General features: G+C 61.1%; 1 protein-coding gene across 1 annotated transcript; it reads left to right on the top strand.

The window, feature by feature from the left end:
- The first annotated feature begins 923 nt into the window (after window positions 1–923).
- TICAM1 (TIR domain containing adaptor molecule 1) lies at window positions 924–11,157 on the top strand. The gene is given in 3 exon segments (XM_047096438.1): window positions 924–1,002; window positions 8,772–10,159; window positions 10,161–11,157. Coding segments are annotated over 2 exon segments (2,163 nt in total). The 5' UTR covers window positions 924–1,002; window positions 8,772–8,903; the 3' UTR covers window positions 11,068–11,157.
- The last annotated feature ends 536 nt before the right edge of the window (window positions 11,158–11,693 follow it).

Genomic DNA, 11,693 nt, shown 5'->3' with positions numbered 1-11,693 from the left:
TCCATGTAGTGATAATGGATCACGAAGTTGCTTTTTAAAAATATTTTAGTGAATATTTTTACTTGCAAAACACTCCCTGTAAACCTCTTGTACTTTGTTTTATGTACCTACCGATGGTGTTTTCAGAAGAGGCTCCGAGCGTCTCCACACTGGCAAAGAAATCTGGTCAGAGGCATTAGGATTTCCATTGGCCCTTCGTCCATTAAAACAAATAAACAAAAATTATATTTTGCAACTCTGTTGGTATAAAGACGACTATGACCCAGGAGGGGACTATATTCATTGTTTTTGTTTTTGTTTTTCTGATTTTAAAAGAAATGAAGACATTTTCGGAGGGGGGGGGTGGCTGAGAGTACGATGGTCCCACATCTGAACTCTGCCCAATGGACATGTGGGCGCCGGGTCCGGGACCCCCTCAAAAAGGCTAGGACCCCTTATGAATGTTTAAATATCGTGTCCGCAGCTTCTAGAAACGCCGTCTGGCTGCTTTTTTCCCAGCCACCCGGGGATCCCCACCCCCACCCCCAGGGTGGCCAGGACCCCCCTTCCGCCCGATTTCGGGTAGCCCTCCGCCGATATCACTCCAGCCCCCTGTTTGCGGCAGTGGAAAGCGTTACCACTCGCCGAGATGATCCGTTTTTTTGAACCGGGGTTACTTTCTCCCCAGACTGTGGGCGCCCCGAGGGCCAGGCTCAGTCCCTCTCGTGGTCCCCAGCGCCGGCGCCCGGGAGGTGCCCAAACTTGCCGAAGGCCGCAGCCCGAGCGGGGGTGGGAGGAGGTGGGGGGCGAGGGGGGGCGGGACGTCGCTGCGGGGTGTCTCGGGGACTTTCCCTGTCCCGCGGGAAAGCGTGACCTCACCTTCCTGCCAGGCTCCCTGCGGGACGCGGAAGGGGCGGGCGGAGGCCAGGGGTGGAGCCGTCTGAGCGCCCTCCGCGCTCCGCCAGTCGTGGGCCCCGACGCCGGGCCACCAGCCCCCGCGCAGAGGACGGAGCGGGACCCCGGGTAGGTGGCGGGGGCGGGGGGGGACCAGGGGGTTAGCGTCGGCGGGGGGGGGCACCCCCGACGCCTGCGGCTCCTCCCCAGGGTTCGCGACCAGCTGCACCCCCCCCCCCCAGTTCATGGCGCCCTCGCGCCCCTTCTTCGGCGTCCCCCTCAACGCTCGGCTCCTCTCCCGGGTGGCCCTGGTCCTCCCTGACCCCCTGCTTCCTCCTTACCCCCCCATTGCTCCTCAGCACCCCAGATCCCTCCCCAACACCCCAATTCCTTCCCAACGCCACCGATCTCTCCCCAACTCTTCTGGACTTCTCCCAACACCCAGCAGTCCTCCTACCCGGATTTCTCCCCAACATCCGGTGCCTCTCCCCAACCCCCCCCCATTCCTCTCCAGCCCCCCACCCCATGTTTCTGATTTCCTCCGGGAGCTTGGAGCCCCCTTCCCCGGTCCCTGTTCTTCCAGCCCCGCAAGCCCCGCCTCTCCCGCTCGCCCCTCGGGGGCCCCAGCCCCTTCGGGGCCCTGAAACCACTTTGTCCAGGGGCTCCCGGAACCCCCTTCCCCGGCAGGAGCCTGCTTCCCTCAGCTCGGCCCCCGCACCCCCACCCCTTCCCGTGGGGGACAGGGTTGGTTGGCTGGTCCTCGCCTTCGTGTCCCTGCAAGTCGCCCCCCCCCCCCCCCATGGCTGCTGGCAACATTCTGATCTGGGTGGCCCCAGAGAGCCTCACGCACGGGGCCTTTTCTTCCCTCTCCCTGTGGCTGAAGTAGGAGGTTGGGAAGGGGCCGCCGCGGGGACACCCACGCAAGCTGGAGTTTGGGGGGGAGGTTGTGTGGGGGGGGGTGTGTCGGGGGGGGGTGGGCCCTAAACCTGCTTGCGCCCGGCTCCTCCTCTGAATAGGGACGTGTGTTCATCCTTCAACACACATTTGTGACCAACCTGCTGCGTGCCAGGAGGCCCGGTTCAGGATGCTGGGCACACAGTAGGGGCAAAGCAGGGCCCCCCCGGAGCCCTCCGTCAGGACAAATAAACAAAGCAAGATGATGCTTGCCGAGTGCAGAGAATGCATTTCCAGCAGCTTCTCTGCTGGCCTGGCTTGCGGATTCCTCAGATCCAGGCATGGCAAGGGGCCGGCACATAGTAGGTGCTGCGTGAGTAAGGGCAGGAACCCTGGAGCCAGGCTTCCTGGTTTAAATCCCTGCCCCTTTACTTTCCACTTGTGTGACCCAGGGCAAGCCGCTGTACCTCTCTGTGCCTCCCTTTCTTGTGTTAACTCGGCAGTCAAAATAGTCCTAACTTACAGGGTTGTCATGGGCTTAATTCAGTGTCTGGTCCATAGTAGATGCTCAGGAAACACTTGTTGAACGAATACCCCTTCAGTCTCCCGCACATTTTTCAGAGGCAATCCAGATACGTTTTACCTTCCGTGCCTTGTCGTATTTCTTTTCTTTTTAATAATTTTTTTAAACGTTTATTCATTTTTGAGAGAGAGAGAGACAGAGCGCAAGCGGGGGTGGGGCAGAGAGAGAGGGAGACACAGAATCCGAAGCAGGCTCTGAGCTGTCAGCACAGAGCCTGACACGGGGCTCGAGCTCAAATGCTGTGAGATCGTGACCTGAGCCGAAATCGAGATGCCACCCAGGCGCCCCTGTCACATTTCTTCATTAGCCAAAAGGAGTGAGTCGTGCCTCTGCTATGCGCCAGTCCTGGTGGAAAGCAGATTAGACTTTTTGTCTTGCTGGGGAGAGGGGTGAGTCAGCAGGAAACATTTATTGAGCGCTTACTGTGTGCCAGGTGCTGTTCTGTCCATTTGTTGATTGATTCCGGCAGGACTTATTAAGTACCTACTGTGTGCCAGTCACTAGGTACAGCTGTGTAACAAGACAAACGCACATCCCGGTCTTAGGGGTGCTCACTCCGGTGGGGTGTGGTGCCTGTGCAATAAAGTAGGTAAAATCTATCGTGTCAGGTAAGGAGAAACACAAAGCAGGGGGTGTGGGGGGAATGGGCTTCAGTTTTAGGCAGGGTGGCCAAGGGTGACCTTGATGAGGAAGTGACGTGTGAGCCGAGATCTGAAGGCAGCAAGGGAGCCAGCCATGTGGCTATCTGGGGAAGGGTGTCCTGGGCTGAGGGAACAGCTAATGCAAAGGCCCTGAGGCAGGATCCAGCCTGGCATATTTAAGGAACCGTGTGGCTGGACCTGAGGGAGCAAGGGGGAGTGGAAGGGGGTGAGGTCAGGGAAGGGAAGGGGGAGGGTGGGAACAGGCAGGACTTGACCCAAGGAGTCGTGACTGACATAACCTCTGATTTCTCCCTCCTCACCACAAAGCAGCTCCTCATTGTCTGTCTAGAACATTCAGGACAAAAGCCCAGGTACCCTCCTTGCCTCCTCCTGCTCCTCTCCCTTTCTCCAAATTACCCACAAAGCCAACCATTTCCCCCCCACTTCCTTGAGACCCCCACCTGGCCCAACGCCCATCATTGCTGGGCTGGGCCAGTGGTCACCTCCCCCCAGGTCCCAGGCTCCTCTCCCTGGTCCCCACAGTCCGTTCTTCCGGAAGCGGCCACTGGAGGGCGCCTGTGAGCGCCTGAGTCAGGCCCCGCTCCCCTCTGCCCACAGCCCCCCCAGAGCTCCCATCTCCCTCAGGGTAAAAGCCCAAGTCCTCCCCGTGGCGTTCAAGGCCCTGCAGGACCCCGCCCCCTTTCCTTCCCTCCCCCTCCACACACTCCGCGCCAGCCAGCCACACGGGCCTCCTCCCCATTCCTGCAACACGCTGGACTCTGACCTGCCCCCGGACCTTTGCACTTGCGGCTCCTTCTGCCTGAAACCGTCTTCCCCCAGATCGTCACCTGAGTTGCTCTCTTACCTCCTTCAGGTCTCCACCGACATGTCGTTTCCCTCCAGAGGCCTCCCTCGCTCTTCAGGCTTCCGGAACCTTTCCCCCCGTTCCTCACTGCCGCACCCTGGCGCGTTTTCTTCGCCGCCCGTTCCATGCTCTGCAGCGGGTCACGGTCAGGTTTATTATGGGTCTCCTCCAACGAGACTGTGAGCTCTGCCCGTCTGGGGCTGCACCAGCAGCCCTTTGCCAATACGAGGTGCTCGAGAAAGATTTGTCCAGTGTGTGAAGAGACCTCAGAGACTGCGGGAGAGTCGGGGAGGAGGGGATGGCCCGGAGCCAGATGTGGTTAAAAACGCTTTAAAAAGAGGAAGAGGAACGGGGCGCCTGGTGGTTCGGTCCGTTAAGCACCTGACTTCGGCTCAGGTCATGATCTCGCAGTCTGTGGGTTCGAGCCCCGCGTCGGGCTCTGGGCTGACGGCTCGGAGCCTGGGGCCTGTTTCGGATTCTGTGTCTCCCTCTCTCTCTGCCCCTCCCCTGCTCACGCTCTGTCTCTGCTCTCTCAAAAAATCAATAAACATTGATGGCGGGGGGGCGGATCCCGGGAGGCGGGCAGGGCTGGTGCAGCCAGAGTCAGGCTCAGGCTGGTGGGTGAGGAGGTAGAGAAGGGCGGGTGGCTGTAGACAGTTGCCAGGAATGCGGGAATGCAGGCCCGGGGCAGTCCTGCCTCGCCGATTCTGAGCCGGGCTCAGAGCCTGAGCCTTCCCAGAGGGGGTTGGGGGGGGAGGGGGCTTCAGCTCCCGCGGCAGTCGTGCCCGGCGCTGTTCCAGACGTTCCGCAGGCGTGGACCCCTTCGGTCCCCACCACTAGCAGCGAGGGCTTCTCACTGCACCCATTTCAGAGATGCGGAGATCGAGGCACCCGTAGGCACACGGCCTGCCCAGGGTCCTAGCCTGGAAGTGACAGAACTGAGGTTAGAACCCCAAGGGCAGGGTCCTAGCGACTGCTCCCGCTTGCCCTGGAGGTGACTCCTTCCAGGCGGGCATCACACCGAGGAGGCGGTCTTCGGCCCTCGCACGAGTGGGGGCCGTTCCACTCGCGGGGACTCCATTGTTGCCAGTGGTGCGGTTCGAGCCCCGCATCGGGCTGGGCGCGTTTGGGACAGAGCCTGCTTCGGATCCTCTGTCCCCCCCCCCCCCACCCTCTCTGCCCCTCCCTGGCTCTCTCCCCCCGCCCCAAATAAATTGGAGGGTGCATGTCAGCACATCTGGCTTTTTCCTTTTAAGTTATAAACACAGCTGCTCCCAGGAGTCCTTGGCGAGCGCAGAGAACAGTCGACCTGTGACTCATGGTCACGGCCGTGGAAGGGGCAGATCAGACCGTGTTTCTAGCCGCGGTCTTGGTCATTTCAAACAGATTTGACCTACGTGCGTAAGCCGATTTTTTTTTTTTTTTTTTTTTAGTTTTTATTTATTTTTGAGAGAGATACAAAGACCAAGCAGGAGAAGGGCAGAGAGAGAAGGAGAAGCCCAGGCAGATGCCACGCTGTCAGCGCAGAGCCCCAGGCGGGGCTTTGAACTCACGAGCCCGTGAGGTCAGGACCTGAGCAGACATCAAGTCGGTCCTGGGGGTCGGGGCTCCAACACACGGATTTTTCAGGGGGACACAGTTCAGCCGGTCACGGCCATTGAAGCCTGTGTGCTGCATGATTATGTGGGCGAGAGAGAGAGAGAGAGAGAGAGAGAGAGAGGCTTTTGGTCTTAAGGTTACAAACATTGAGGGGCGCCCGGGGTGGCTCAGTCGGTTGAGCGTCTGACTTCCGCTCAGGTCGTGATCTCACGGTCCGTGAGTTCGAGCCCCGCGTCGGGCTCTGTGCCCACAGCTCAGAGCCCGGAGCCTGCTTCGGATTCTGTGTCTCCCTCTCCCCTCTGCCCCCCCCCACCCTTGCTCGCACTCTCTCTGTGTCCCTCTCTCTCTCTCAAAAGTAAATATTTAAAAAGTTTTAAAAATATTTGAATTGATTGCCCACTTGACAAAACTTAGCAGTTTCCTGAAACTCTGCCTTTGCGGCTTCTTCCCTTGAAGTAATAGCCAGTGTGGCCCCGCGGAGTCCTTCCTCCTCGTGGCGGCACACCTAAGTCACAGCCGCCACATTTAGACAGGTCTAAGGTGGTTCCAACTTCTTTGGTCCCGCCTCCCTCAGTGTGAAAGTTCAAGTCCTCCGGACTACCCGCCAGGTCTCCTCCCCCTCCTCCCTCTCTCCCCCTCACCCACTCAGCCGTGGGGGCCTTCTCCCTCCTCACTGCTCCTCCATCAAGCTGGGCTGGTCCTGCCCCAGGGCCTTTGCATACGTAGTTCCCTCCTCCTGGACCTCTCTTCCCTCAGATGTCCCTATGGGTCCTCTCTCCATTTTTTTTTTTTTAACGTTTATTCATTTTTGAAAGACAGAGAGAGACAGCTCAAGCAGGGGTGGGGCGGAGAGAGAGCGGGACACACAATCCGAAGCAGGCTCCGGGCTCTGAGCTGTCAGCACAGAGCCCGACGCAGGGGCTCGAACCCACGAACCGCGAGATCATGACCTGAGCCGAAATCGGATGCTCAACGGACTGAGCCCCCCGGGCGCCCCTCACTCTCTCCATTTTTACGTCCTGTTGAAATCTCTGTCATCGTTGAAGCCTTCTTGATTCACGTTGTTTAAAACTTCAGCCACCCACCCCTGACTCATGGGGTTCGAGACCCTCCTTCCCGTCTGCTGTTTCTCCACGGCGTTCGTCCCCAGCTGATAGATATGCTGTGAGCGTCCCTCACTTGTGGGTTGTCTGTCCTCCACGCGAGGAAGTCGGTGGCCTTTGGGGGGGCTGTGCTGTCTCGCCCCCCGCCCCCCAGTCAGCACTTCGGCATGTCAGGCCGCTTCTATTTCTGAAACAGCCAGCCACCTGCCTCTACATCCTTCCCCCCAGCGCTGCCCCCTCCACCCCCCTGCCCCTTCTCACCCGCTTCTCTTCCGCCCTGCTCCCTGCGTCGGCTCAGTCCCGTCCGCCTTGCACCTCTGCCCCCAGTGCTGGCTCTCCCCGTGCCGTCCCCAACCTTTCTGGAGTCTTTGACCTTGGCCCTGGGGCCCTGGAATGGCCTGTATCTACTCAAAATGCACTTAAAAAAAAAAAATCCTGAATCGTTTATGCAGTGAGGCCCGTGAAAGTGTCCTCAGCCTCCTGGAATGGATCTGAAGTGGCATTTTTTTTTCTAAATCTGAATATGACCTGCTTTGAGCAGCCGGTGACCTAAGTTCCGAGGTTTGGAACAGTGTCCCTAGCATCTGTCGTGCGCACTTGGGAAAGGCCTTTTTCTGTGCCCGTGGTTTCATCCACAACATTGGGACCATAGGAGCTCTGGCCCCAATCATTCATTCATTTATCCCACAAGTATTTGTTAGGCCCCTGCTCCGGGCCACGAGAGTCTCAGCCCCCTCCTCTGGTGCCCCGGGGTCAGGAGACAGGTGACAAACGCAAAAAGTCTAACGCACAAGGCACGTCCACCCGTGACGCACTGTGGGGGAGCAGGTGACGTGGGCGAGACAGACTGGGAAGGACGGGTGTGGATGTGTAGGGCTCCCGAGACGGTGCCATTGGGCCTGAGAGTTGAAGATGACAACAGTGTCGCTCAGGCAAGGGTCTGAGCAAGAGCCAGCTTGGCGTTTTTTTCCTCTTTCTTTCTTTTTGAGAAATAGAAGACGAGTAGCCACAGCCCGGTCACGCGCGGAGCTGGCTCTCAGCAATGGCTAGTGTCTCATCAGCACGGCCCGTATCAGCCGCTGCTGCGTAAATTATCCCGGAACCTCCCGGTTTAAAAACACCAAACGCTGGGACGCCTGGTGGCTCAGTGGGTTGAGTGCCCGACTCTTGATTTCAGCTCAGGTCGTGATCCCAGGTCGTAGGATCGAGCCCCGTCTTGGGCTCTGTGCTGAGTGTGGAGCCTGCTTGAGATTCTCCCTCCCTCTCTCTCTCTCTCCCTCTCTCTCCCTCTGCCCCACTCCCCTGCTTGCCCTCTCTCTCATAAATAAAAAGTGAAAAGGCAACCCACGGGATAGGAGAACATATTTAAAAATAAATAAAAACAACAAACGCTTATCATCCCACACAGAGACAGACTGGGTGTCAGGAATCTGGAGGAAGGTGAGTTGGGGGCCTCTGGCTGGAGTCTCTCATGAGGTCACGGTCAAGCGGTCGGCCGGGGCCGCCTCATCTGAAGGCTCGACCGGGGCTGGAGTTGCTGGGAGCCCAAGCCGCCCCCCTCACGTGGCTCATGGCGGGCGGCCTCGCTTCCTTACATGACGGGGTGCCAGAGAGTGACCAAGCTGGTGTTTTATGTCACTGGTGACAGCCCGTCACTTTTGCCGAGGTCTGTCGGTCACAAAGGTGGATTCTGGGTTACGGCTGGAAGCCCCGCCCTGGGCTGTGAATGCCAGGATGGGGGGTCCCTGGGGGCCACCTGGGAGCCTGATCACCTCCCTAGCGAACACGTATGGGATGCCTGCTGACTTCCAGGCATCGGGGCTCGGAACTTTCCATAAGGCTATGGCAGCACAATGCCCTGAAACGATCCCAGCAGGGGGCTTATTATTATTCCCAACAGGCAGTGGAGTTTTACGGCTGCGCACGCAGCTCCGTGACCCACCGGCTGTGTGACTTTGGGCAAGGGACCTCACGTCTCTGGACACATTTTGCCATTTGCAGGTGGGGGAAATCGTAGCGTCGCCCTCTCGGGGGACACCAGGCAAGTGTGGGCGGCTCTCTGTCGCCGAGGAGGAAATGGAGGCGGGGGAGGGGACGCGTCTTTCTCAAGGTCACCCTGGCAGGCTGTGCTGGCGCTGAAGGCAGGCAGGTGGGGGCGTCTGGACCCCTCCCAGAGCTGCCCCGTTTCTGACGGTGTCTCTCTCGCCCCACAGGTCGGCCCCACGGTCCCCCCGTGGGATTGGGGTGAGCACGTCGGGGGACACCCAGCATGCAGGAAGGCAGGTGCTGCGGAACATGCCTCCAGCCTCCAGTGTTGCTGCCCGCGGCTGCACCCACCTGTGCCCATGGCCCGCACGGGCCCGTCGCTCTCCGGCGCCTTCGACATTCTAGGTGCCGCAGGCCAGGACAAGCTCTTGTACCTTAAGCACAAGCTGAAGACGGTCCACCAGGGCTGCCGAGGGGCAGACCTCCTGTACGCCATGGTGCTTCTGAAGCTGGGCCAGGAGACGGAGGCCAGGATCTCCCTGGAAGCTCTGAGGGCGGACGCAGTGGCCCGGCTCGTGGCCCGCCGCTGGGCCGGCGTGGACAGCGCCGAGGCCCCGGAGGAGCCCCCAGACTTGTCCTGGGCCATCGCCCGGGTGTACCACCTGCTCGCCGAGGAGAAGCTGTGCCCGGCCCCTGTGCGGGACCTGGCCTACCAGACAGCCCTCCAGACGTTCAGCTCCAGGGACGACCACCGGCTGGCCGAGCTCCAGGGAGAGGCCCGGGACCGGTGCGGCTGGGGCGTCATCCGGGCCCCCGGGAGCTTCCAGCCCCTTCGCTCCGATCGGGGCTGCCTCCCGCCATCCTCGGTGTCCCCCTCGGGCACCCGCAGCCTTCCCAAGCCCATCGAGGGCCTTTCGGGCTGGAGCAGAGGGTGTTCTCTGAGATCCACCAGCAGCCCCGCCTCCCTTGCCAGCAACCTGGAAATTAGCCAGTCACCCACCATGCCTCTTCTCAGCCAGCACCGCGGCTGTCGTGCGCCCAGCAAGCTGTGTGAGGAGCCCCGGGCAGGCCCCCGGCCCGAACCTGAACCTGCCCCCACAGGCTGCCAGGAGCCTGAGGAAGTGAGCTGGCCACCATCCGAGGAGGCTGTCAACCCTTCACCTGGGGACACAGCCGGCCCTCCATCGGGGGTGACTGCCGGGCCCCTGCTGGGGGAGACCGCTGGCCCCTCATCGGAGGGCCCCTCTTTGGAGGACCCCTCATCCGGAGAGACTGCCGGCCCCCCGATGGCACCAGACAGCCCGGGCCCTAGACTTCCTGAGGTGGTCCCAGACGCAAGCGCCACTGGCCACCCCGACGCCCCCAAAGCTCTGGAAAGCGGCACCCGCTACCCGGTGGAGTGCAGCCACGTGCTGGCAGCCCCCGCATCTCTCCCCTTGCCCCCCAAAACCACTTGCCCTGACAAGGACCAGACCCCCCTCTCGCTCCCCGTAGAAGATACCGCTTCCCGGAGGCACCCCCCATGCCCCCCCACCCCCTCGGCCCCGAGGACCTCCGCGCCCTGCCCTTCTCCATCCATCCCTCCTTCCGCTTGCTCCGCCGCCTGGAATCCGTGCCCCCCCGCCCCCCGAGTTGGAGCCAGAGCAGAAATTCTACAACTTTGTGATCCTGCACGCGGGGGCGGACGAGGACATTGCCCTGCGGGTCCGAGAGAGGCTGGAGAGCCTGGGCGTCCCGGATGGCGCCACCTTCTGCGAGGATTTCCAGGTGCCCGGGCGCGGCCACCTGCGCTGCCTGCAGGACGCCCTCGACCACTCAGCCTTCACCCTCCTGCTGCTGACCCCCAACTTCGACTGCCACCTGGGCCTGCACCAGGCGGGCCAGTCCCTGATGAACAGCCTCACGCGGCACGAGTGCGGGGACTGCGTGATCCCCTTCCTGCCCCTGGAGAGCTCGCTGGAGCAGCTCAGCCCGCACACCTGCAGTCTGCTCACCAGCCTGGTGTGGCTGGACGAGCGCTCCCAGATCTTCGCCAGGAAGGTGGCCAACACCTTCAAGCCGCACAGGCTGCGAGCCCGCAGGGCCCACTGGAGGAAGGAGCAGGACGTCCGCGCCCTGCAGGAGCAGCGCCAGCAGCTGGAGGGCGAGCGGCAGCGCGTCTCGGCGCTGAACGCCGCCTGCTCGGCCTATTTCCAGAGCCACTCGGCCTGGCAGGCGCAGATGGAGACGCTCCGGGTGGCCTTCGGGAGCCACATGCCCTTTGGGACTCCGGGGCCCCTGGGAGCGCCCCCGCCCTTTCCCTCCTGGCCGGGCCACCAGCCGCCGCCGCCCGCGCCCCCGTGGCTGGCCGGCGCCCCGGCACCCGCGCCCGCCTTCCCGCAGCCCCCGGCGCCCCCTCAGAGCCCGGGGCTGCAGCCCCTCATCATCCACCACGCGCAGATGGTGCAGCTGGGCCTCAACAACCACATGTGGAACCAGAGAGGGACCCAGGCGCCCGAGGACAAGACGCAGGGCGCGGAGTGACCGGTGACCCCGGCCTTGGGGACGCCCGCACCGCGCCCGGGGCGGGAGGAGGAGCGCGACGTCGTCTGCAACCTTCAGGACATCGCTGGGGAGACCTTCGTCTCTCAGGAAATCGCGCAAAATGGGCCCCGGCGACTTTCTGGCGCGCAAGGAGGGGGGGGGCGGTGCGGAGTTGGTGGTGGCATTTGCGGATTCTCACCCGGGTGCTGGCGGTGGCGGGGAGTGGGCTGGGGGATGTGGGAAGTGTGTTTCGACTTTAATAAATATTTATTGAACGCTTCTCCAGTGCCGTTCCACTCCCGGAGACGTCCAGTGTTCCCCCAAAAAGGGGATTGGAAGGGAGACGCCGGGACCGGAAGTTGCGCTGTTTCTCTCATTTCATTGGGCGGAGCGTAGTCACGTGGTCCCTTTGGCTGCAAGGGAAGTTGGGAAATGTAGTCTTCTCCTGGGCAGTGTGCTTTGCCGAAAGTTTTGGTTCCCATTATCACAGAATGTGGAGAGAAAAGACACAGGACATTTATTACTTGATTGCTGTAAAAACCCCCTTTTTTTTTTGCCTGGGAGGGGTCCTGCCTTGATGCCCCCCAACTACCCCATTCTGGGCTCAGATCCCACCATGCGATCTT

Source organism: Lynx rufus, unplaced genomic scaffold, assembly GCF_022079265.1.
Source record: "Lynx rufus isolate CCGP_SWC_20201006 ecotype Redwood Valley unplaced genomic scaffold, mLynRuf1.p SCAF_4, whole genome shotgun sequence".
NCBI lineage: Eukaryota > Metazoa > Chordata > Mammalia > Carnivora > Felidae > Lynx > Lynx rufus.
The sequence above is the reverse complement of the archived record's forward strand: the minus strand, read 5'-3'. Positions and strand labels throughout refer to the sequence as shown.